The following is a 21,801-nucleotide window of genomic DNA, read 5'->3' as shown; positions in this document are numbered from 1 at the left end:
CCGATTTAGAGACGCAGGGACATTATTTTCATGGATTTGAACAGGACCTCAATTGGACATGAAAATACTAGCAGGTAGGCCCAATCTAGGTGTACTGCAGACAAGGATGGGCTGCAAATGATATCATAAGACCGAATCGACAGCGGAACGGACGCAGAGAAGCAGCGGTGGTGGAACCAGAACGCATCCACCATATGCACAGAGTACCATGTGTCCCAAAGCAATGATATGAAGTTGACTTACCTCCCCGACACGCACGGTACCCAAGGAACCCATAATTTATTATGCAGACAGGAACCACACTTGCTGCTAACCCAGTCTGCACAGATTGACCGCCACATCGTCGGTAAAGTTATTGGGGTGGTTCACTCGGCCAGCAATCGTTGGGTCTTCATAGGGTCTGACCGATCGATTGGGCCACAATCTTCAAAAAGAAAGCTTGGAATCGCCCTGATAGTGCCAACAAGACGGATGAATGGCCACGAGCTTGCAGTTTCGACGAATTAGCTTCTCAAATCACCGCTCACGGGGTCAGGGAAAATATATCGGCTCCATATGCTGTAACGGATGTGGGATACCGTAAAGTGGCCGTGCCCTTGCTGTGTGCTGTCTTCACCACTACGGACAAATATTTTGGATATCGGCTTCGTATCACCTTCTGTTTCTGTATGATTGTCTATTCGAGGAAGATAGTTCAAGTGTCGTTTGTAATCACGCGATAAACTGCGATCATTTTTGCGTCAATGCGAATTTCAAATCAGCTTTTTAGGTGGTTGCATCGCGTGCAAGAGAGCTGGCGGTCAATCCGTCGAGCCCCATCATGGCTGCACACGTAGCAGACTACCAGAACCAATTCGGATCGGCTTCCGCGCTTGTTCTCCCCCTTTTTATCATATGCCGATTTTTCTGGTGACTTGGTGGAGAGGGAATGACTGCCATGGCAAACGGTGGCTGTCATAGGAGGGGTGAAATCTGCCTGCGACTTATATATTAATACGACGTAGTGATCTCAGGGAAGCGAAAGTGACGGGAACTTCCTGTCTGAAGCCAAATTTGATTTCAACCTACCTTTCCTTTTCATCGCCCTAGTTAGTGATAATTGTGGGCATTCGTCATCCAATGGAGCCTAAACGCGATTTCAAGAGGTGAGTTGAAATGAAATAGAGGAGAGGAGATGGAAAAGTCGGCGTTACAATGGTTGCATTTTGCCCGGATGTTTGCTCAAACTGTCACGGTGTAACTTGCTTTTTTTGCTTTTCTCTTTTCCGATGAGCCACTGATGACCTGCAGCATCATAAACTCAGTCCCTTTTACCTTTCTGGTCGGCCCGGGCCATACAAAGCTCACCATCCAGTCGGGTCTCGCCAGCCATGTCTCCGGGCCCCTCGATCACCTTATGAACAGTGGTCAAACACGGGAGTCCAAGCATCAGATCGCCGTCCTGGAAGACGAGGACGTGGAGACCTTCGTTGCATTTTGCGAGTATGCGTATACGGGCGACTATGTCGTGCCACCACCAGGATGTCGGGAAGATGATAAAGAGCAGGACTCGATTAACAACCCCTTCAGTGGAATGATTCCAGAAGACACTGGCAACACAACCCCAGCGGCTGGTCTAGCAGAGCCACCACAACAGCCGGCAGAGGTATCAAAAGAGCTATATGTGGTACCTCGCAATGGCAATGAACTTGAGCGTGGTCATGGAGGGCAAGAGGAGGCTGGAGCCCTAAGCCAGCAGCCAGGCAGAACAAACGAAGAAGAAGCATGGCCCCTCTCAACTCATACTGAGTACCTACCCCAGGACCCAGCTGCAACGCCTCGAGAGACTGATCAATCGCCCACTTCTTCTGCTGATCCCTCCCCCTCCCGCGGGAGAAGACGTCGCAGGAGAAAGTTTGATGAACAAGGGTTTATTCAAGACCCTTCACTTAAACTCACGCCCCCGTGCACACCCCCTGGTGCTGCAAGAGTTGAATCTGCACAAGCGGCCAAACTTCCCTTTGCAGAAACCCCCGTGAACCCCCACGCCTTGACCGAGGCAGCCGCAGACCTGCCCAACTCTGCCATACAGCCAATGGGAAATCCCGAGCCAACCTTCGGCAACGGCGTGAAGGAAAGTGGATATGATGGGATTGACGGAGTTCAGAATCGGCAACAGGAGGACCCGAGTGGAAGCCGAGTGCAGCCGGTCATAGACACATCTTTTGCCAATCAGCAGTTCTCTCCTCAGCACGAGAAAGGAACAACAACTCTTTGGGACGAATTCACAGTTATTGATGACACTGGACTTCGTCCCCCACACCGTGCAACAAGGACTTCCAATCCGCTTCCAGGGATTGCATTGCCCTACCTGATCTTCCATGCTAAGTTGTATGTCTTCGCCACACGTTACTTGATTCCGGATCTTGCGCATCTGTGTTTGCAAAAGCTTCATCACGACCTTCTAAACCTGGCATTTCCGGACCCAGACCCTGAGAATCAATACGTGGAACAGCTTGTTTTGACCACAACAAAGGCCAGGATGGTCGTCGATCTCCTTAGCTATACTTACACGAAAACTACTCGGCTGGAGCCGATAACACCATCTTCGGCCACTCAGCTCCGGGATAATGAGCTTCGGAGACTTGTTGTACACTATGCCGCATGCAAAGTGCGAGATCTTGCAGAGTACTGTCCTCCAACAGAACCTATTGTAGGATCCACGTTTTACTCTGAGGCGCCAGAGAGGCCGTCTGCTCGCGGATTTCGTGCACTGCTAGATACTCTTCCAGAGCTTGCTTCCGATTTGATATACCGCATGATATAACAACACCCCCCACACTGTTGCAAGTAACTTGCAGAAAATTCGCCTGAGATGAAGAATACGAATTGTTAGGATAATACCACCCACGCTCATGAGTTTGACTGATTGATAATGATATCGGAGTGCGCTGGAATGGAGTGATGGAGTTGCTACGTCAGTTGAATGTCTTTCCAGACTGTGCTTTTTTGCCTATTTCGTCCATGTTTCACTATGATCGCATCCTTGTTAGTTGTTGAATCTGCAAAGCACAAACTCTGGTTGAACCGTCTATTTTCTTGAATGGTTCGACTCCATTTCGGGGCAATCCGGAGATGTTTATGATTGACCAAATCACCATGATCTTCACAGCCCTAGACCAACGCGAGACCGGTCTCGACTCCGGCCCTGCGCACGTTGTTTTCCTGACTGGATCGTAATGATGTATCATCCGCTTGATGGAAAGTATGTACGTAACAGATGATCGGCTGCCCTATCCACTCAAGGTAAGGCTGTACCGATGCACACAAGGTAGCTATTGCCCAGATCCTCTATTGTTGATCAGTGATTATGGTCCAGTGCTTTAGAAACAAAATTTGGATCGCATGATGTCACTGGCCGTATGCTGTATGCTCTCTGCAGGTTTCATTCCTGCAATAGTAGTCTTAATAATGTTTCTCCGGTTTCCGCATGGTAGATCGTTCTTTTGAGTTATTCTGAAGGGTTTATCAGACTTGCTTTGGCTAGGGTGATACCGGGCTTGGCATTGTGTTGCTTAGAAAGCTATGAGATTCTGCGACCATGGAAAGAATGCGTGAAAATTGGTAATAATTGGACGAGGGCTAATGGCTTCATTCTTGTGTCGGTATATACACGCAGCCATGGTTGAGGCCAAGGTATCACAATATGACAATCCTTGACATAGCTCATAAGGTTATGATTTATGTGTCAACCGGCAGAGTGTGCATATCGGGAGGGTGGTGCATTCGAACCCAGCACGTACACTCCGAAGATGACTGAATAAAGCACTCAGAAACAGGGATTCTTCGGCCAATAAATTGGTGTAGATCAATTCTTGGCAGTTTATATATATAGATAAGAACCGCCCCAATTGTGGCTCTGGATGATGCGTTCGGTGTCCACGGGATACGACAAAGCAAGATAACAAGAGCTGCATAAGTAAGCGCACAAATGATGATACCTGCTGGGTAGGCCACAGTATTTTTGTGGAATTTCAAACCTTGTGTGTGATTATTGAAAGGAGGAACAACAACAGCAACTCAAATAACTAGTACACCTGCGTACGCAAACGCCAAGGCTTGATCTGAAGTCCTGTTGATAAGGGTGCGGCTGTGCATGAAACTGGGTGCCGCGGGCTGATGATTTTCGCTCTGCCAAGCGGATGTTGTCTACCCGGGAAAGGGGTTGATTCCAAAAAGATAGTCAAGGTCGGGATCAGGGTTCATTAGGGCTACCGGTTGGCCACCCATTCTGCGCTGTTCTTAGGCGAAGGTGAAAAATATTTTTTGTGTACTCCGTAGCTGTTTTCATCGAATTTCGAATCTATTATTAAGATATCTTGTGCTGGTTCTGAAACTCCCTTATCGCCGTTTCATTTTCGGTACCCACCGCCGGGACCACAGACACAAAGCTTGGCAGTGGACCCCGGGACAACCCCCCGGTCGATGATGTGCTGTTGATCTCCGTCTTGGCCGGGTGGATTGAAGACCTGCAGTGGAAACGGCGTGGGACGGTGCCGAACCGGACCAAGCAGGCGGGCGGCACACCATTTAGCATTTTTGCCAGGGGCCGAGCATATGGGCCTTGTCGGCAACACTATTTGATCGGGAGCTGGAAGTGGATGGGCTCTTGCCATACCTGCTGCAAGTGCACCAAACAGTCACACGTTCTCGCTGCACATGGGATGATGGGATGGACCACTGTCATTGTCATTTATTGTTACTAGAGTGAATGAAGAACATGGGGTGATAGGCATGTATTTGGTGGAGCGCACCCTGAATGTTTTCGTTCGAAACCTGGGAGCCATCCTAGACCGTCGTCAAGGCTATAGGTATAAGCGCCAGAAATTTGATGCCCAGCCAAGTGATGCCCTAACCTTCCCCTGATTCTTGATTTGCAATCGAGATGGTGAGTTCATTGGACGACGGGTGTCAACTTGCCAAGACACCCGCTCCTTTAGATATCGATACTTGAAGAAGACCAAGCGATGATAGACTCTGGATCCTGATTTCCGACTCTCTGAGGGCCCTGCGATCACCTTGCCACGATCCTTGGCGTATAGGCAACATTTTACCAAGAATATCAGCCACCCAGTTAATTTACAGATTCTTGGCTTTTGACTGACCGCCCTCGTGGAAGTGCATGTACTGAAGATGAGAATAAAAATAATTCCGAGCGCATCCACTCAATCATATCGCTGGCTTGGAGAGGCTCGAGTGAGGGGTGCCGACTCAGCGCTTGGGGCCTGAGAATGAAATAATGCAGGATAACTGCGGGAGAATTTGCAACCAATGAATTGTAGACACTAGACGATTCTAGATGATCTTCGATGCTGGGAGTCGGAAGAAGTGGGAGAACAGCCCAGATGAATGAAGAGGAGACAGAGGTTGAAGCCGCGAGAGCCAGTAGTCGGGCCATGTGACTCTCCTTCTGCAACAACACAACATTTCAGAGTCCAGAGTCTTCTTCGCTCCCACACCATCCACCTTCTAGACCTCATCGGGTCCTTGAAGTCCCACAACCATTTTTTGCGAATGGCTGCTCGCACTTCGGGCCGAGAGAGCACGCAACGAACCAGCCGACGGCTTCGATCTTTCTCGCGCATTTCTTGAAGACAGGCTCTGTCGAATTCGGCTCCACACTCTTACCGGGATTTATGCAGCGCCACCTCGATTCTGATTCTGATTCTGCATTATTCTGCCTGCGACGGAGTTAGATACGTACTGCGTCTCAGCCTCCCGCCAAGTACCTGGTGGATGACAGTAGCATCCATGCTTCGACCAGCCCCCAGAGACAAGGGCTGGAAGCGCCCTTTGGCGTAGTGGCCCACCTTGGCTCTCGGAATACTTAGCAAAATGGCATCACAACTTGTTCATTGAGCATCAACCGCGCAGATCGCAGCTCCACTCCTCCCCTAGGCATCAGAATTGGCCACCGGCTTTTGCAAAGCTACATTCTCAGTATACGGGAAAGCCATAGGGCTATTCTCCTATTATACAATGTCAAAACGAGCACCAAGCTTGATAGCAGACCTTTTGTGAGCAGCTTGTGTTTGGTATATGAAACTATGCCAAACGTCTGGGCCCTTGTAGTTTCGATCCTAGAAGTCTTGGACGGGGCCGACTATCGATGATGAGCAGCCGCAAAGATACGGCGGCCCAAGGTCCAATGTCCTATGGGGATTTCGTCTTTAGAAGATCAAGCACAGTGCTTACACCCTCAGGGCTCGGCGTAGCCCTAGTGATCTATTTGGTTTGATCGACGTGCTCGTCCCTGGGCGCTGATGTGCATTGTTGATTCATTTCCTACTTTGCCATTTGAAATTTTGTGTCTTTTACCCATTTGGGTTATTCAAGATTGCGTACTGCTCTCCTTGTGACATTCCTGCAATTCTTGTCCCTGCGCCCCCATGTGCCACTGTGTCTACGTTGGCCCTGCCGACCCTACTTACTTTTTACCTTGTCCTGCCTCAAAACCTCAACTCTCTTTCCATATAAATCTCCTTCATTCGCTTCACTTCCCACATTTTCGTCATTCATTACAAGCAACAATCCCATTACTCTTCATAGATCTCAATTACTTTTATCTTTAATCTTTAGCTTTATTGTTTGTCTTAGATTGCCTGCTTCCCGTTTGGATCTCTCTTGTCAATGCTACATAGTCTCCTTCATCCCCAGTCATAATGTTCGAGAACAGCCCTGAGAGCACTCTCTGCCCACCGACTCCTCGGTCTGAGACGACCACAATCGAGGCCGAGATGAAGAAGCCTGTCAAAGTGAGCCTTCGCGAGCGCCTGCGCCATTTTACTTGGGCATGGTACACCTTAACCATGAGCACTGGAGGGCTGGCGCTTCTCATTTCCAATCAGCCTTTCCAATTCGAGGGGCTTCAGAAAATCGGGTTGGCTGTATACATCATCGACCTTATCTTCTTTGCTTTCGTTTGCTCTCTTATGTCACTTCGATTTATACTCCATGGAGGTCTTCTCGACTCTCTTCGTCACGACAGAGAGGGCTTCTTCTTCCCGACTTTCTGGCTTTCCGTTGCGACTATCATCTCCGGCCTCTACAAGTTCTTCGGCGAGGATGCACAAGAATCTTTCCAGCTTGCACTCGAGGCCCTCTTCTGGATCTACTGTGCCTGCACACTCACCCTCGCAGTCGTTCAGTACTACTTTGTCTTCGCAACCCACTCCTACCACCTCCAAACTATGATGCCGTCGTGGATCCTTCCCATCTTCCCGGTCATGCTTAGCGGTACTATCGCCTCCGTCATCGCAGAGCAGCAACCCGTCCGCTCCGCAATCCCTATGGTCTGCGCCGGTATTACCTTCCAAGGTCTCGGTTTCTCTGTCGCCTTTATAATGTACTCCCACTACATCGGGCGGTTGATGCAATCCGGCCTTCCCAATCGCGAACACAGACCCGGAATGTTCATCTGCGTTGGACCACCGGCATTCACAGCCCTGGCCCTCGTCGGCATGACCTCCAGTCTTCCAGAAGGGCTAGACCTCCTCCACGACGAAAACGCAGTCCTAGACGCCCGCATAATGACTCTCCTAGCAATTTCCGCGGCTGCTTTCCTCTGGGCCTTGAGTTTCTGGTTCTTCTGTATCGCCGTTATCGCCGTCATTCGCGAGCCTCCCACCTCCTTCCACCTAAACTGGTGGGCCATGGTCTTCCCCAACACTGGGTTCACACTTGCTACAATCACTATGGGAGATTGGCTAGGTAGCAAGGGTGTCAGTGGCGTCGCGGCCGCAATGTCTATCGGCATCATCTGCATGTTCCTCTTCGTCTTGGTCTGCCACGTCCGAGCCGTTATCCGCCAGGAAATCATGTACCCAGGCAAGGATGAGGATGTTTCTGAATAGATCACAGATTGATCCTCTATCTATCCACACTTCGCTTTTCAACTCTCACTTGCAACTTTCTCTTTCTTGCCTGCGTTTATTGCACCATTCTCGGACCAACTCCTTTTGACAAATCCATATACTTCGCTTCTGCTGTCTATCATTCTTTAATTCGTCTTTTCTTACGTCTATTTCTCCGCAGCCCCCTTGCGTCATTCCAAGCCCCCCGCCAAGTTCCCGCCACATAGATAGATGTGGACATTTTGTTCCATCTGCTGTCAGATGAATTTTTCTGTTCTGTTTGTTTGATTGGGCCTGCAGCATCATTGGCGTTGAAAAGGGTATATTAGCTACTGTTTTATTGGATTTGTCTACTTCGTTGACTCAAAAATCTTTCCAGAGTCCTCAACTGATGATCGGCGTTTGGGTCTTGTTCTCTTGTTTCACCAAGGACGTTTGTGTCATTTGCTGACCTGACCTGTCCTCCCCGTGTTGATCAGTCCCTTGGCGTTTTCGGAATAGAAATAGATAAAGAAATAGAGAAACTAGGAAAAAAAATAAAAAGGGAGGCATTCCACTTCCCCTTTTCCTTCCGTTAGCGGTGTTAGGGCTTGGTAGTGGCTGTAGTTTAATCCTGAGTGGAGCGGAGTACGTGTCGTTGACTTAAACCATTGGCGCCTCCAAAGTCTATTCCGAGCTTATCTTTGGCGTTTCCAACAATTACGAAATGAGCTTATTCATACTCCATGTATACTGTATACACTTACGCATTGCCAAGGATTATGCTACGCAAGGACAACAGCCACAACGTTGATTGTCAATTTGTCAGGGTCTGGTTACATACAGGCAAATCCCTACCATCCAAGCTCTCGCTGCCTGTAGATGTCTCACCACGAAATTTACATAGATAGTCCCCCAATTCAGGTGACAGGACAACAACAACAACTACATACAAGCGAACCCTTACCACCCAAGCTCTCGCAGTTTGTAGATTCTGCCACACATGAGAAGCACATAACTAGTCCCCCCATTTAGGTGAGAGTCAAGGGAAAACCCAGTGGGCAAAAACCTTGACCAGGACACAAACGTAGATACAGGAATATCCCCTGCCACCTCAAACGTACCCTCGAACTGTGAAGCGTGTTGTTCGGATCGTAAAGTATGTTGTCGAGGCCACGCCCATCACTCAACACATGTCTTCGCGAGAGTCGAACATTCCTAGCCAGCGAATATGCCGCTGACTGGGTCAAACCAGAGGCTTTCGGAAACAAGCGCGTATGATGGAGATGTTTTGACGAGTTGGGTTATCCTCGTCACTGGGCATCGAAGAAGTTAGTATCGAGTCAAGCCGCTCTTGAACAGGAGACACTCACGTAAGCATGTCCCAATGGGAGCTGGCCCTCGGTGTGAGTGGATTGTTTTTAGCCAGCCTGGAAAACCGGTTAGTGATTGACTCAGAAGCCCATGACCAAGGGGCGGTACTTACTAGCACGGTCGCGTCACTGGGCCTACTCACGGTGACGGGCATAAATGCTTGGAGGGGGATGAGCAAGGATGTGTTGGGTTATCCACATCCCTTGACATTGAAGTTAGTAACCAGCTTGCTCTAGCGAAGTTGTACATACATGAGCATGTCCCAATGGGAGCTGGCCCGCGGTGTGAGTGGATTGTTTTTAGCCAGCCTGCCAAACTGATTAGTACTTGACTTGAATGTCGATGATCACGGGGAAATACTCACTAGCACGGTCGCGTCACTGGGCTAACTCACGGTGCCAAGGCATAATGCTCGCTCGGAGGGCGTACCTATAAGCCACGTTATATAGACCTCCCAGGAGGCAAGACATGAGCAACAAACAAGATAGGAACAACAGACAACGAGCGTGACATGATAATAGGAAGAGACAAATAGTTGCCAAAATCAGTGAAAGTCCAGTGCTGTTGAAGCAGCCAGGGAAATGTGACCGAAAAGACAACGACAGGAAGGAGACGTGACGGCAGTACAGAAACAGTGACGTGTTAACAACAGCAAGGACGATGGAGTGCACTCATAAAAGTCAGGGCTGACCATAAAAACAAGGGGCAGTTCATGAAAGGGCAGGCTGAGTTGGAGTGGGTTGGTACATAGTAGAAGGGTAACAGAGTGGCAGCAGGGAGATGTAGGAGGGAAGAAGTGCGCAGCGCAGGACGGGGGAAAGAGCAGGTTTAAATTTGCGTCCTCGGCCCTTGCCACCGCGTGATCTCGGAGCGCGAAGAGAGCGATAAGTGGGAGAGACAACACAGGAAGGAGCTACCTAGGGCCGTTCCTTCCTGATTAGGAAAAATTGAGGCCCGGATTGTGACGGTGATACCGGCGGTAACGCGGAATTATGGTGTACCATGGTAGGATAATGTGCTCATATATGCTCGCGGTCCAGGCACTGGCCTGACTCGGGAATTCGGTGAGATTCGCTTCATAGTCTTAATTGGCTATCCATGTTGCATTGAGATGGACTGAGGACTGCCTACAAAAGTTAATCCGGACCAATGGTCTGTAGAAGAATCAAAAAGAAGTATGACGCAAGAAATTGAACATTGGAAAGAGGAAGACGGCATTTCATTGAACGTGATTATATACAACAAAGTCGGCGAGGGCCTTTCTCAAACGTTTACCCAAGCTGTCAAAGCAATGGACAAAACATGGTGGGTATCATGTAAGTGTAGCAAGAGAGAAGCTAGCTATGAACGCCGAGCTCTGTAAAAATCTCGTCTCGAATCGTCAATGGGATGAGATCGACGCACCAATTGCTCTATATCGGCCTCGTCCAGGTATACATTGTTCCGTGCCTATTATGATAAAGTCTTGAACCGTGGTACAGCCCGAATTTTAGGCAACAGAAGGCAACAGAAAGCACCAGTAACACCGAGTGGAGTATCGGCCTTGAGCAGCAATCCGACAGAGTTTACCGGTCGTTAACGGGTTTAGATTGCGCATATCCCGTAAGTGCTGGGCGAGTGGAAGGCGCCACCTCGCTCTCCACCAATTGAGATGTCCGTCGCCCGAGGTTTCGATTCCAACGACGAAGATAAACATATCTCAAAGGTAACGAGCCAAAGCTGAGTGGTCAATGTGTGCCGCAATGTTCAATCGTCTGACTAGGTTGTCGAAACGAGCTGCAGCCCAAGGCAAGAGCAGCCGGTCACTGGTGGCTTGACTTTATGGCGGTATGATCAAGCGACCTTCCGTCCAACGTTACCGATACCTCGTCCAACGACGCTGATTATAACGTCATTGCTATCGTCACCAGCGTCTCGCAGTCCCCAGCCTGGGGCACCGAACTTCGACAGATCTCGGGCAAGTTGAATTGAGCTTTCGTCCCCGATAATGTCACGACCGACCTGAATACGCCCAACATCCTCAGAGCCCATGGTCATCAATCCGATCATGGTTGAGAAAGCTGCGGGGGCGACACATCCGCCTTTCGAGATCTCCTCAAGCAACTGGTATGCACATTGCTTCCCAATATCCTCAGGTGGCTGACCACCACTTGGGGGGGATGCAACATCGGCGGAGAACAAACAGCCAGTCGAAGATTCTGCGACCAGTGACAAGCCAAATCCGAGCCCAATCTTTTTCTTTGCCGACGGGTTGTTCCTTTCCGGTGCAGGAACAAGCGGAGCGGACGAGACGTCCGAGAAAATATAGGTATCAGGAACAAGTGGGTTGAGAATGCCACGAGTAACATCGATCATCCTTGCATTATTCGAGGCAGAGACACCAACGGAATATGCCACACCGCGGACCTTTTTGATCCTACCGGCATTCATCAGATGCAGAGTCTTAGGTAGCCGAACTTGGTGGCCGAAAACCAATTGAACTTCTCCACCACCTCCTCGTCCGTTAGGGCCTGGGTTCGATCGTCGGAGCACACGCAATTCTATGTTGTTGAAAATACCGAACTGATTGAAAAGCGGCAAAATGGCGGTTCGAACGCTGTCCACAGACATGTCGCCAGTCGGTGTTGAGGAAGTAATCACACCGGGACCGGTGAAGAGAACCTTTATTGGGGCTTTGGAAAACGGCGCCATGAGGCATAGCGGGATGAGGAAATAGCTCACGCCGCGAGTACACCCAGCTGGGATCTCATGTCGAATCACAGTGCCACCGGTGCCACTTCCAGTAATAAGACCCGGTTTGTAGACAAGGATCGTACCTGTGTACGAGATTTCCATTTGCGAGCCATTTGTAACAGCCTCGAGAAGACGAAGAAATGAGATTTCATGCGGTGCAAGGCCGGGATTGGTAGGAGAGGAAGGTCGAATTTGCGAGATGTGCACTGTCCGGCCAGTTAAGGTAGAGAACACGAGGCGATGGACGAAGTTTTTGTGCGAGGTGAGTCGGATTGGAGGTTGTGAGGTCGCCATAACTGCAATATTGAAAAAATTCACCAAATGGCCTCGGTTTCTCTGCGCTTCTTAGCCGTCAGTCGATAAACCCAGAAAAACGAAATCCAAGAAAATCTTCTGGGGCAAAGTTTTCCCGTTCCGCCTCCGGACTTAAGATCGGGCTATCGCCGACAACGATAAGATCCCGGCCGGGACGGGAAGTGACTCGTGAGCAACGATTGAACAACAGCACGATATGTTTTACTGTGATCAAGAATTCGGAATTCTAAACTAACAGCCTGGTCTTGAAGCAGAAAGACAATGCTAGCACCGGCCCTTAATATCCCAAAATGGTATTTCCCATTTTAACCTCACCCCCACCCTCTTCCGCGATCTACCTATTTCTTCTCCCCGCGCGCGTGTTTGCATAATGTTGAAAAACGTCTGACTCTTCTAACCAACCACACGACTCTGCAGGCTTGAAGCCAACTCCCACCTTCTCCAACCACCTGTGAACAACTACTGCATATACCATCCTTCCTCCCCCTCCACATCTGGCTACACGGTAATGATCGTGGGCGGCCCCAACGCCCGAACAGACTATCACATCAACTCGACACCGGAATTCTTCTACCAATACCGGGGGTCGATGCTTCTCAAGACAGTGGACATGTCTGTTTCACCGCCTGTATTCCAGGATATTCCTATCCACGAGGGCTCGGTATTCCTGCTGCCCGCGAACACGCCGCACTGCCCGGTGCGGTTTAAGGATACGGTTGGGGTTGTGATGGAGCAGCCGAGAGCAGAGGGGGCGGAGGACGTGATGCGATGGTATTGTCGCGGGTGTGGAGAGGTTGTATGGGAGAAGAGGTTTATTTGTACGGATTTGGGGACGCAGGTGAAGGAGTGTGTGATGGAGTTTGCCGGGGACGAGGAGAAGAAGACATGTAAGGCTTGTGGGCTGGTTGCGGAGTCGAAGTATAAGGATGGAGAGGTTGTTCAGCCTCCTAGGTTTCCTGAGTAGTTCTGTCGAGTTTGAATGGTTGAGACGAAAGGAAGCACGACATTTGATGTAAGCTAGGTATTTGGGAGGTTGAGCGAACTGCTGTACGTCACGTAAAAAATAAGAGATGGCGTCCCAATTAGTGAATTATTTTGCCAGCGGCTATACTATTAGAATGAAAGAAAAAGAGCCTTCGTAGGGCTTTATCAAAAGAGAAGGAAAATAGAACAAGGACGGGGATCCTGGTAGACGAGTACACCATGATTCAAATAACGGAATCGACGACGGTAGACAATGACCTAAGCAATAAAAGAAAACATTCAACTATTAACACAGGACCACCCAAGCGGCCGAACGCGAATTGCAGTGCGAAATTGCTTCATCTGGTATATGGAACTGGAGAGCAAAGCAAAATCCAAACAATACAGGGGTATGGGTTTGGTCATCCGAGCCAACTAAGGAATCAAGAAAGCAGCATGCACAAGGCACAATTATAAGTGAGGTATAAGAAGACAACAAGCCCGCTAAATCCAGTTTGAAGGGTAGCCATGTCACGTCACAGATGCGAAGAACGTTATTCAAGACCATGTCGCTGTGTCTCATACATCGACGTCCGAACGGCGGACGTGGATTAATCGTCAAACGGGCAATCTATGCTCTCATGTCCGTCCCGCTCGCAGAGCGCGCACCATTTGGACTCGTCGACTACACCACTGGCTTTACCTGCGACAGGAGCCATGGATGACGTAAGTCCAACTCCGCGTAGACCCTCAAGGACAGCATCACGGCCGGTCTTCTGGGGGGTAGTGTTTTGGCTGTGGCTTGATGGAGATTCTTTAGGCGCAGGCGGCTCGGCCAGATGCTCGTCATCAGAAAGTTCATTGTGTAAAGGCTGTTCCGCATCAGTGGGTTTATTATTCTTAGCTTCTGCTCCGAACATATTCGTGCAGCTCAAAATATCGTGACCGCCGGTCTCGCAGATCTCACACCACAAGGAACCACCATCCTCTGAGCGGGCGTCAGATTCGTGCATTGTCTCCAATCGAGCAGATGTGTCTGAGGCACCACGGCGGTGGGAAGGGTAGGACGAGTAAGTCCCATCCTGTGAAGGCTCATCTTGCCAGTCACTCGGAACAACAGTTCGATCAGACAACCGATGGGCATGATTGACGGTATGCCCGTTATTGATTTTGCCTGTTGAGCCGGATGGCTTGTGCTGGGAACTTGACTGTGTAATAGTGGAACTGCGTGTGCGACCCTCACCGTTCGTTTGAGATTGCTGCAGCTCGCGCTCAAGCTCCTCGATACGGTATGTTTTGCGCTCGTTGACGCGCTCGTATTCTTGAACCCGCTGCTCTAGGTCAGCCACATAGTCTGCATTGTGGTCTGCTCGAGAGCCTGTCCCAAACCCATTCTGCTGCAGTGCATGCAAGTCAGGGTCACCTCTGCTTAGGGAATGGATAATCGCCTTCAACCCGCGGATTTCGTCGTCCTTCTGCTCGAGTTCCCGTGACTGTCCATCGGGACTCATATGATTCTCCCGAGGCCCACCAGAGCCGTCCCGCTCCCTTTTCAACTCGAGTTTTGTTCGTTCGACTTCACCGCGTAGAAACTCCACTTCCGCTCTGGCCTCGGCCTCTCCACGGCGTGCATCCTCAAGGCCTTCCTCAAGCTCGGAGACGAGCTCTTCCAGCTGCTTGAGTTGTCTTGCAACGGCCTCCACATCCTCGCCGCGGTCCTGTAATTCCTTGTTCTGTTGCATGAGCTCATCAACCCGTTGCTCGTAGACGCGCTCAGTTTCCGAGGCTGCTACTTCCAATGTATCAAGCGTGCTCCTGAAGTCGGCGCGATGCATATCGAACTCCATAGTCAACTGCGCAATACGGTCGTTCTTCTCTCGTAGCTGGGAGCGGATTGACAATGCATCTGACCCCTCGAATTCTTCTAGCATTCTCTGAAAATCCCCTAGTGCAGTTGCTTGTTCTTCCAGCTGCTTATCGCGATCCAGGAGCTGCTTCTCCAAGCCCCTGACCTGCTCCTTCAGATCCGACACCTCCGGTCCTATAGAGTTGCGCCCGAACTCCGAGGTCCTCGTCGAGGACGGACCATCTTCGACACTGAACCGAGATGGCGGACGATCGGATGCGCGAGAAGGGGCTTTGACGGGGCTTCGTGGGTAGCCGTTGGAGCTAGCGGATGGTTTTGATACTGTTTTGGGTGCCCCAGAGGGAGTCCGCAGCCCCGACAGACTCAATTTTGGCGTCGTGGTTACTCGTGGGGATTCCGGTCTGGGAAGGGAGGGACGTCTCATTTGAGGCGGGCGAGGTACAGAGGGGCTAGGGCCGACGGACTTGCTGAAGTTGATCGGACGCGAAGGGGTTGCGGGAGTATTGGAGGCCGAGCGTTTGGTGACGTACTTGTTGTTGTTGAGGGGCACGAAAATGCCTGATCCTGCTGTAGCGGTCACGAAATACTTCCTTCCGTCCACATCGCCGCTGTTTTTGCCTCTTTTGGCGTGCTCCGGAGCAAGATCGATGCCCGCAAACCTGCCTGGTTTTCCGGAGACGACTCCCATAAATTTAACGGTACCGTGCATCCCACCTGGGACGTTCACGACATCGCCGACCTGAATTTCGTCCAACGGTGCCATCGCGAGAGAGGCTGCGAGGAAATCGGGCGTTAAAATTAAACCTTTGCCGGGAGGGGCAGGGAGGGTGTTGAAATAGGGAGAGGAAACAGGAGGGAAGCGAAGAAAAGAAAGAAAGAGAACGAAAGGAGAGGAAAAGAAAAGGGATGGTCAAGAAAGTGGAGGCAGCACCAGTGACCGATCAACGACAAGTCATTCTGGAGCTGGAGGCTGAATGGGCAGTCGGAGAAATTGAGGGCTTCAACAGTGCCCAACAGAAGTAAACAAGAGCGCAGGCAGAGGGACCCAGGAGGCGAAAACGCAGGGGACTGAAACTCAAGGGAAGATGAACTGATCAAGACGACGGGGTGTCGTCATGCGCCTCCGCCAGTACTAGCGGCGTATCTAATGTGCTACTGTGCTAGACTGCTAGGGACCGGCTCTCCAGACTGCGCGGTCCAATTCCTTCTGGCCATTGGCTGTTTTTCTGCGTTGTCTTGAATGTTTTTCAGGAGTCTTGATCAACGCACGAACCATGGTTACCTTGCTCCCCCGCAGTCAGGAACTGTCACCACCCACAGCGGCCAGTCACCACCAGTTCGCAGGCCTGTGTCGTTGAGAAAGCTTGCGCCACGGGCTGAGCCAAACCCTGTTTCCAGTCCTTGCAGGCAAGATCGTGCTCCAGCCAGAGCTTTGAGTTCCTGTCAATCACGATTCACGGCCGCCCGGTCTGGCTCCATCATGGCGGCGAGGCCCCAGAGGTCCAGATACCCGAGATTCCGATCTTCTCTACCACTGCAGCGGTAAATTGAAATGGATTCCTCGAGGTCTAATTTAGTAATTTTATTCTTCCGCCGAAAGTCGAACCCCGAGGATAACTACAGATAACAATTATTTCTGGACTCACAGTGCCGACGCCTGCGGACTACCTCACAAGAGAGTCGGCCAATTGATCACACACAAAACCTGCCTTTGCACGAGATGCTGCCCCGCATGAATTGCTTTATAAAACCTAATGACCTGTTTAGTTGTAGATTGGGCCTTTTTGTATTCTAAGTATAGACCAACGGCCGTCGGATGTGTAGGTAAGCCGTCATATATGCTGAGTGTTTAATTGTCAACTCTCGGCAAGGGAAAAATTTTGAGATTTGACGTAGTTCAATGAATAATATAGTGCCTTCATCAATGATACAAATAGAGCCCCCGTGAATGGAAACGAGATGGCAGCCAGTTGGGGCTTGGGGCCAGGTGTTGTCTCGCGCGTCAGCCAGCAGCCTCTCCGCCTTCTCTTCCGCCCGTCCCGTTGTTGGAGCATCCACGATTCCCTTCAAGTGGAGCCTAAGTAGCTGCAACTGTCCTCCTTTCTCATCAACTCAATAATTTCAGCATAATTTTGGATCGCGGTCAATTGTTATCGCATTAGAATCGCGCTTCGAGGTGATTTCGTGACCGTCCCGCGATACCTCCACCATGGCGCAATACTTCTTTGACCTCCTCTACAACTTTACGGATTGCATGTGCTGCTTCCCCAGCTCACCGCAGCTGAAGATTAATAGCCGCAGCTTCAAATTGCTCCGGCTCTTGGGTGAGGTATGTGACTCATCGCTTGCAGTTTCTGGTACGGCTCCCGCTGACCATGAGACCCCATCTTGATAGGGAGGCTTTTCCTACGTATACCTCGTCCAAGACAAGTCCACATCAGAGCTATTCGCCCTCAAGAAGATCCGATGTCCATTCGGCCAGGAATCCGTGTCGCAGGCGTTGAAGGAGGTAGAGGCATATAATCTTTTCGCATCAGAGAGGAACGTCATCCATTCGATCGACCACTGCGTTTCAACAGAATCAGGTTCGAAGTTTCGCAGTGATGGCGGAGAGGCGGGCTCCAAGACAGTCTACATTCTTCTACCGTACTATCAGCGAGGGAACCTACAGGATGCAATCAACGCAAACCTTGTCAATCATACACGATTTCCGGAGAAACGCCTCATGGTGCTCGTGCTGGGGGTTGCCCAGGCGCTACGCGCAATGCACCAATACCGCGTCAAGAGTGGCTCTGCACCAACGCGCAAGGCCAAGGCCGTGAGAAGGGAGGGCGAAGAAGCTGATGCAGACACTGGAATGCGGATGGGGAAGGCAAAGCGGCGCGCTAGCCAGCATGGTGGTGAGGAGGATTCAGAAAACGAGCCGCTGATGGACGATGAGGTCACTCAAAGCCAGGAAGGCGTTGAGGATGGAAACCTACGCCCGTATGCGCACCGAGATATCAAACCTGGTATGACAGCCCGCTAGATGTTTGTTTGGTTTTTCTGTAGACTGACCACCACAGGCAATATCATGATAGATGACGACGGACAAAGCCCCATCTTGATGGACCTCGGATCGCTCGCACCCAGTCCCATCGCAATTACATCCCGCTCGCTCGCATTAGCAGTCCAAGATACTGCTGCCGAACACAGCACAATGCCATACCGGGCACCGGAACTCTTCGATGTCAAGACCGGATCCATCATCGATACCAAAGTGGATGTCTGGTCCTTGGGATGCACACTCTACGCCTGTCTAGTGGGGAAGAGCCCGTTTGAAGCTCGGAGTGAAGAAACTGGTGGTAGCTTGAGCATGTGTGTTTTGGGTGGTGACTGGAGGTTCCCGGACGAAAAGTCAACAGCAACGAAAGGCAAGGGCAAAGCCGGGGAGGAGCCTAAGCAAGATAGCTCTGCATCCATTAGCGCACCTATCAAGGATGTCGTCCGCCGGTGCCTGCAGGTTGAGCCTGCCGATCGTCCTGACATTGACGAGCTGATCCAGCTACTTAAAAACGTCATCCGAGAGCTACCGGATGACGATGTAGTGGACTGAGATGATCATTATATCTGGCGCTAGGTTCTACTTTTCTGCCTATAATCCTTGCATGGCCTTTTCAGCCTTTTAGATGACCTGTTATACTGCTTGTGGTTACCAAATTGTACAATACCTCGACCCTGAACATATTGTTTACCCATGGATCTATGCTTCGACTATACCAGTCCCGTCTCTTTAGATTGGCTCTGTTTCGTAGACAGCTGTTACCCTGGACTGACGGAGAAAACAACCATCTCGGCTTCTCCAACTCCAACCTCATCAGTGCACTGACAACAACTCTTCTAGGCGAAAAAGGGAAGTTCTATCCCGCCACCTACCAGATGGCAGATACTGCTGATCCATTTACTCCAACTCCAGACCCGCTCCGTTGCTTGAATGCCAAAAAGCATGCTGCTCATTGCTGCATCTCCCGATAAATGCGGGGAAGATGGACGAGAGGATGCAACTCCGCGTCAGGTTATCAACGGCAAAAGCCATCTTGATAAACGACACAGGCAAACCATTAACGAGTGGCGTAACCGCGGAAAGGAACCGTTCTTTTATATTTGATAATTACCGAGATATGATTGCAGGCGAATCGGGGATGCCCGCCTTCTCCCTATGACATAGCAAACTGACGCCCTCGAAGCTTATCGGAGAATAAGCATGCGGCGCACCCTTACATATTGAGTTCGAGTTCCTCCCTTCTGAACTGTCCCTCATCGATTCGATTGAGATTCTCGCTTCAATTATTACGCTGCTGTTTGCTCGCCATGATACCGTCTAGTAATCAAGATGCCATCCCCGGCACATTTGTTCTCGTGGACGAAGACCGGGTCCTTTCAACTCGTCATCTTGACTCCGGAGATAGCGACATCGTTTTGGTTCCTGAACCTTCGAATGACCCAGATGATCCGCTGAATTGGTCGCGGCGTCGAAAGCTTCTGTCTACAATATGCGTTAGCGTGTGAGTCTCATTGGCAGGTAATTGACATGTAAACAGAATTTAATAAGTCTAATCTAACTCTAGGTATACCTTGTTCGCTGGCATTGCTAGCGCGAACGTCTACTCTGTCTTGGTTCAGCTCTCCGAAGAAACTGGGATCTCTGTTCACACACTAAATGAGGGAACGGGTTATATGTTTTTGCTGGCCGGCTGGGGTCTCTTGTTTTGGCAGCCATTTGCTCTTCAGTACGGGAAGCGGATGACGTATATGATCTCGCTTGCGGGGATGGTGGTAAGTCATCTGTCACTATATCTGATATTTCGACTAGTTAATTTTGGTCTAATATCGGTATAAACAGGGAACTAGTATCTGGAGGCAGGTTTTGGCCTGTTCTGTTGTTGAATGTTGCTAATATAGGATAGCCCTTACGTGAAAAGTAATGGTGAGTGGATAGTCTGAAGTATCATCATGGGATTCTTTCTGGCCCCCATTGAGGCTTTGCCAGAGGTTACCGTCACGGATGTGGTGTGTATTGAAACGCCATTTAGTTTTAGGCCTAGCTGACCATCCGCAGTACTTTACCCATGAACGTGGATTGTACATGAGCTTATACGCACTTTTCCTGGCGGGGAGTAACTATTTCGCGCCTGTGATATGCGGGTTTATTGCGCAATATCACGGTTGGGAATGGGTATTCTACTGGCCAGCCATATTCTGCGGTGCATCCATCGTTTTTCTCTTCTTCCTCATGGAGGAAACAAACTACGAGCGAGAGAAGCTCAACTCGCCTAATGTTCCAGTGGATATGCTTACGTCGGCTGAGAACGAGACAAAGGAAAAGAAGGGCCTGCCAACTGAACCATCGAATCATGGTGATCCAGAGGTCGGCGCCGTCTACAACAAGAAGACATATCTACAGAAGCTCTCGATCCTAGGACCTCGCCGGTCGAGGAACAACATGGTTCGCCGCGCCTGGCAATCTGTATATTATTTAAGTTGGCCAGTGATATTCTATGCAGGGTGGGTTGGTAGTCACTATTCAAGAGCAAGAGGAACTGACACCCTTGTTCGTCGCTTAGGTTCTCATACGGGTCATACCTGATCTGGTTCAATGTCTTGAACGGAACCGCATCTATAGTCCTGGGATCCGCTCCTTATAACTTCAGGTACCACATTTACTCAGCCAGATATGGAATCTCTGCTAACATGAGCAGCTCATCTATGGTTGGTCTTAGCTATCTTGCCTGTTGCCTTGGTGTCATTCTTGGGTGAGTAACTTCAAAGCTCTGCCTTCAATCCCTATAAGTGCTGAACAGAATAGCTCTCTCTTCACCGGCCGTTTCAGTGACTGGCTCACTGTTAAACTTGCTCGCCGCAACGGAGGCATAATGGAAGCCGAACAGCGTCTCTGGCCGTTTGGTCTTTGCCTTATCCTCGTCCCTGGCTCGTTAATCCTATGGGGAGTAGGCGCCGCCCACGGCGTCCATTGGTTTGGTCTTTTAGTTGCCATGTGTCTTCTTGCAATGGCAAACACTTGCGGTATAACCTTGAGTGTGAACTACCTTGTCGATAGCTACCGTGAGCTGAGCGGCGACGCTATGGCGACGGTAATCCTGGTTCGCAATACGATGTCCTTTGCAATAGGTTACGGGTAAGCTTTCAGTGTTACAAGGTTGTTAATAATATTGCTGACTGGTTGGATAGAATCACACCGTGGGTAGAGGGCCTAGGATACCAGAACTGCTTTATTTCCGCAGCTTTTATCGGACTGGCATGCTCTCTTGTCTTCCTTGTTATGATCAAGTGGGGGAAGAATTTCCGGGTCCATAGTCAGAGAAAATACTGGAGCATTGTTGCGGAGAACTGGGAGAAGGGGATGGGGCATTAAGGTAGGGCAATGGGCATTCTTTGGAGAACAATTTTTATTCGACGTAAATGATGGTATGAACCTAAGGCGGCCAGATTGATTTCATAGGTCTGTTTCTTAGACAAGTAAACACAGCTAGAGCGGAGATAGTCAACGGTGGGAGTGTTCAAGTTGGGAAATGCATCTTCCTAATATGTCGGGATTGAGGCTGTACTCCCGGGTTCCTCCTGTGGTACTAATTTAGGCACTCTTGTCTTAGCAAAGCTCTTATGTTTCGGAGGACTGGA

At 50.1% G+C, this 21,801-nt stretch overlaps 8 protein-coding genes across 8 annotated transcripts; 6 read left to right on the top strand and 2 right to left on the bottom strand.

Annotated features, from left to right (window-relative positions):
* Nucleotides 1-1,396: 1,396 nt before the first annotated feature.
* Nucleotides 1,397-2,806, top strand: ASPSYDRAFT_143191 (uncharacterized protein; the record flags this gene model as incomplete). Its single annotated transcript, XM_040841320.1, has 2 exons — nt 1,397-1,645; nt 1,802-2,806. The coding sequence occupies 2 exons, from the start codon at nt 1,397-1,399 to the stop codon at nt 2,804-2,806; spliced, it is 1,254 nt and encodes a 417-aa protein (XP_040706967.1).
* A 3,895-nt stretch (nt 2,807-6,701) lies between these two features.
* ASPSYDRAFT_143267 (tellurite-resistance/dicarboxylate transporter family protein) lies at nt 6,702-7,892 on the top strand (the record flags this gene model as incomplete). Its single annotated transcript, XM_040841328.1, has 1 exon — nt 6,702-7,892. The coding sequence occupies one exon, from the start codon at nt 6,702-6,704 to the stop codon at nt 7,890-7,892; it is 1,191 nt and encodes a 396-aa protein (XP_040706966.1).
* Nucleotides 7,893-11,078: 3,186 nt separating this feature from the next.
* ASPSYDRAFT_28762 (RNA 3'-terminal phosphate cyclase-like protein) lies at nt 11,079-12,272 on the bottom strand (the record flags this gene model as incomplete). The annotated part of the gene is made up of 1 exon (XM_040844560.1): nt 11,079-12,272. One exon carries the CDS (start codon nt 12,270-12,272, stop codon nt 11,079-11,081), a length of 1,194 nt encoding a protein of 397 aa, XP_040706965.1.
* A 282-nt stretch (nt 12,273-12,554) lies between these two features.
* Nucleotides 12,555-13,257, top strand: ASPSYDRAFT_55821 (3-hydroxyanthranilate 3,4-dioxygenase; the record flags this gene model as incomplete). The annotated part of the gene is made up of 2 exons (XM_040849097.1): nt 12,555-12,586; nt 12,711-13,257. 2 exons carry the CDS (start codon nt 12,555-12,557, stop codon nt 13,255-13,257), a joined length of 579 nt encoding a protein of 192 aa, XP_040706964.1.
* A 610-nt stretch (nt 13,258-13,867) lies between these two features.
* ASPSYDRAFT_145755 (CAP-Gly domain containing linker protein BIK1) lies at nt 13,868-15,886 on the bottom strand (the record flags this gene model as incomplete). Its single annotated transcript, XM_040841556.1, has 1 exon — nt 13,868-15,886. The coding sequence occupies one exon, from the start codon at nt 15,884-15,886 to the stop codon at nt 13,868-13,870; it is 2,019 nt and encodes a 672-aa protein (XP_040706963.1).
* Nucleotides 15,887-17,332: 1,446 nt separating this feature from the next.
* Nucleotides 17,333-18,718, top strand: ASPSYDRAFT_28759 (putative serine/threonine protein kinase ENV7; the record flags this gene model as incomplete). Its single annotated transcript, XM_040844559.1, has 3 exons — nt 17,333-17,452; nt 17,519-18,134; nt 18,189-18,718. The coding sequence occupies 3 exons, from the start codon at nt 17,333-17,335 to the stop codon at nt 18,716-18,718; spliced, it is 1,266 nt and encodes a 421-aa protein (XP_040706962.1).
* Nucleotides 18,719-19,091: 373 nt separating this feature from the next.
* ASPSYDRAFT_41904 (uncharacterized protein) lies at nt 19,092-20,132 on the top strand. The gene is made up of 3 exons (XM_040846364.1): nt 19,092-19,667; nt 19,731-19,938; nt 20,006-20,132. Exons 1-3 carry the CDS (start codon nt 19,474-19,476, stop codon nt 20,057-20,059), a joined length of 456 nt encoding a protein of 151 aa, XP_040706961.1. The 5' UTR covers nt 19,092-19,473; the 3' UTR covers nt 20,060-20,132.
* On the top strand, nt 20,006-21,795 carry ASPSYDRAFT_41903 (putative MFS transporter). The gene is made up of 6 exons (XM_040846363.1): nt 20,006-20,172; nt 20,222-20,667; nt 20,727-20,813; nt 20,862-20,915; nt 20,969-21,298; nt 21,352-21,795. Exons 1-6 carry the CDS (start codon nt 20,116-20,118, stop codon nt 21,533-21,535), a joined length of 1,158 nt encoding a protein of 385 aa, XP_040706960.1. The 5' UTR covers nt 20,006-20,115; the 3' UTR covers nt 21,536-21,795.
* Nucleotides 21,796-21,801: the final 6 nt, after the last annotated feature.

The sequence above is a fragment of the Aspergillus sydowii genome (genome assembly GCF_001890705.1).
Source record: "Aspergillus sydowii CBS 593.65 unplaced genomic scaffold ASPSYscaffold_2, whole genome shotgun sequence".
In the NCBI taxonomy this organism is placed as follows: Eukaryota; Fungi; Ascomycota; class Eurotiomycetes; order Eurotiales; family Aspergillaceae; genus Aspergillus; species Aspergillus sydowii.
This window is presented reverse-complemented; position numbering and strand designations above follow the sequence as displayed.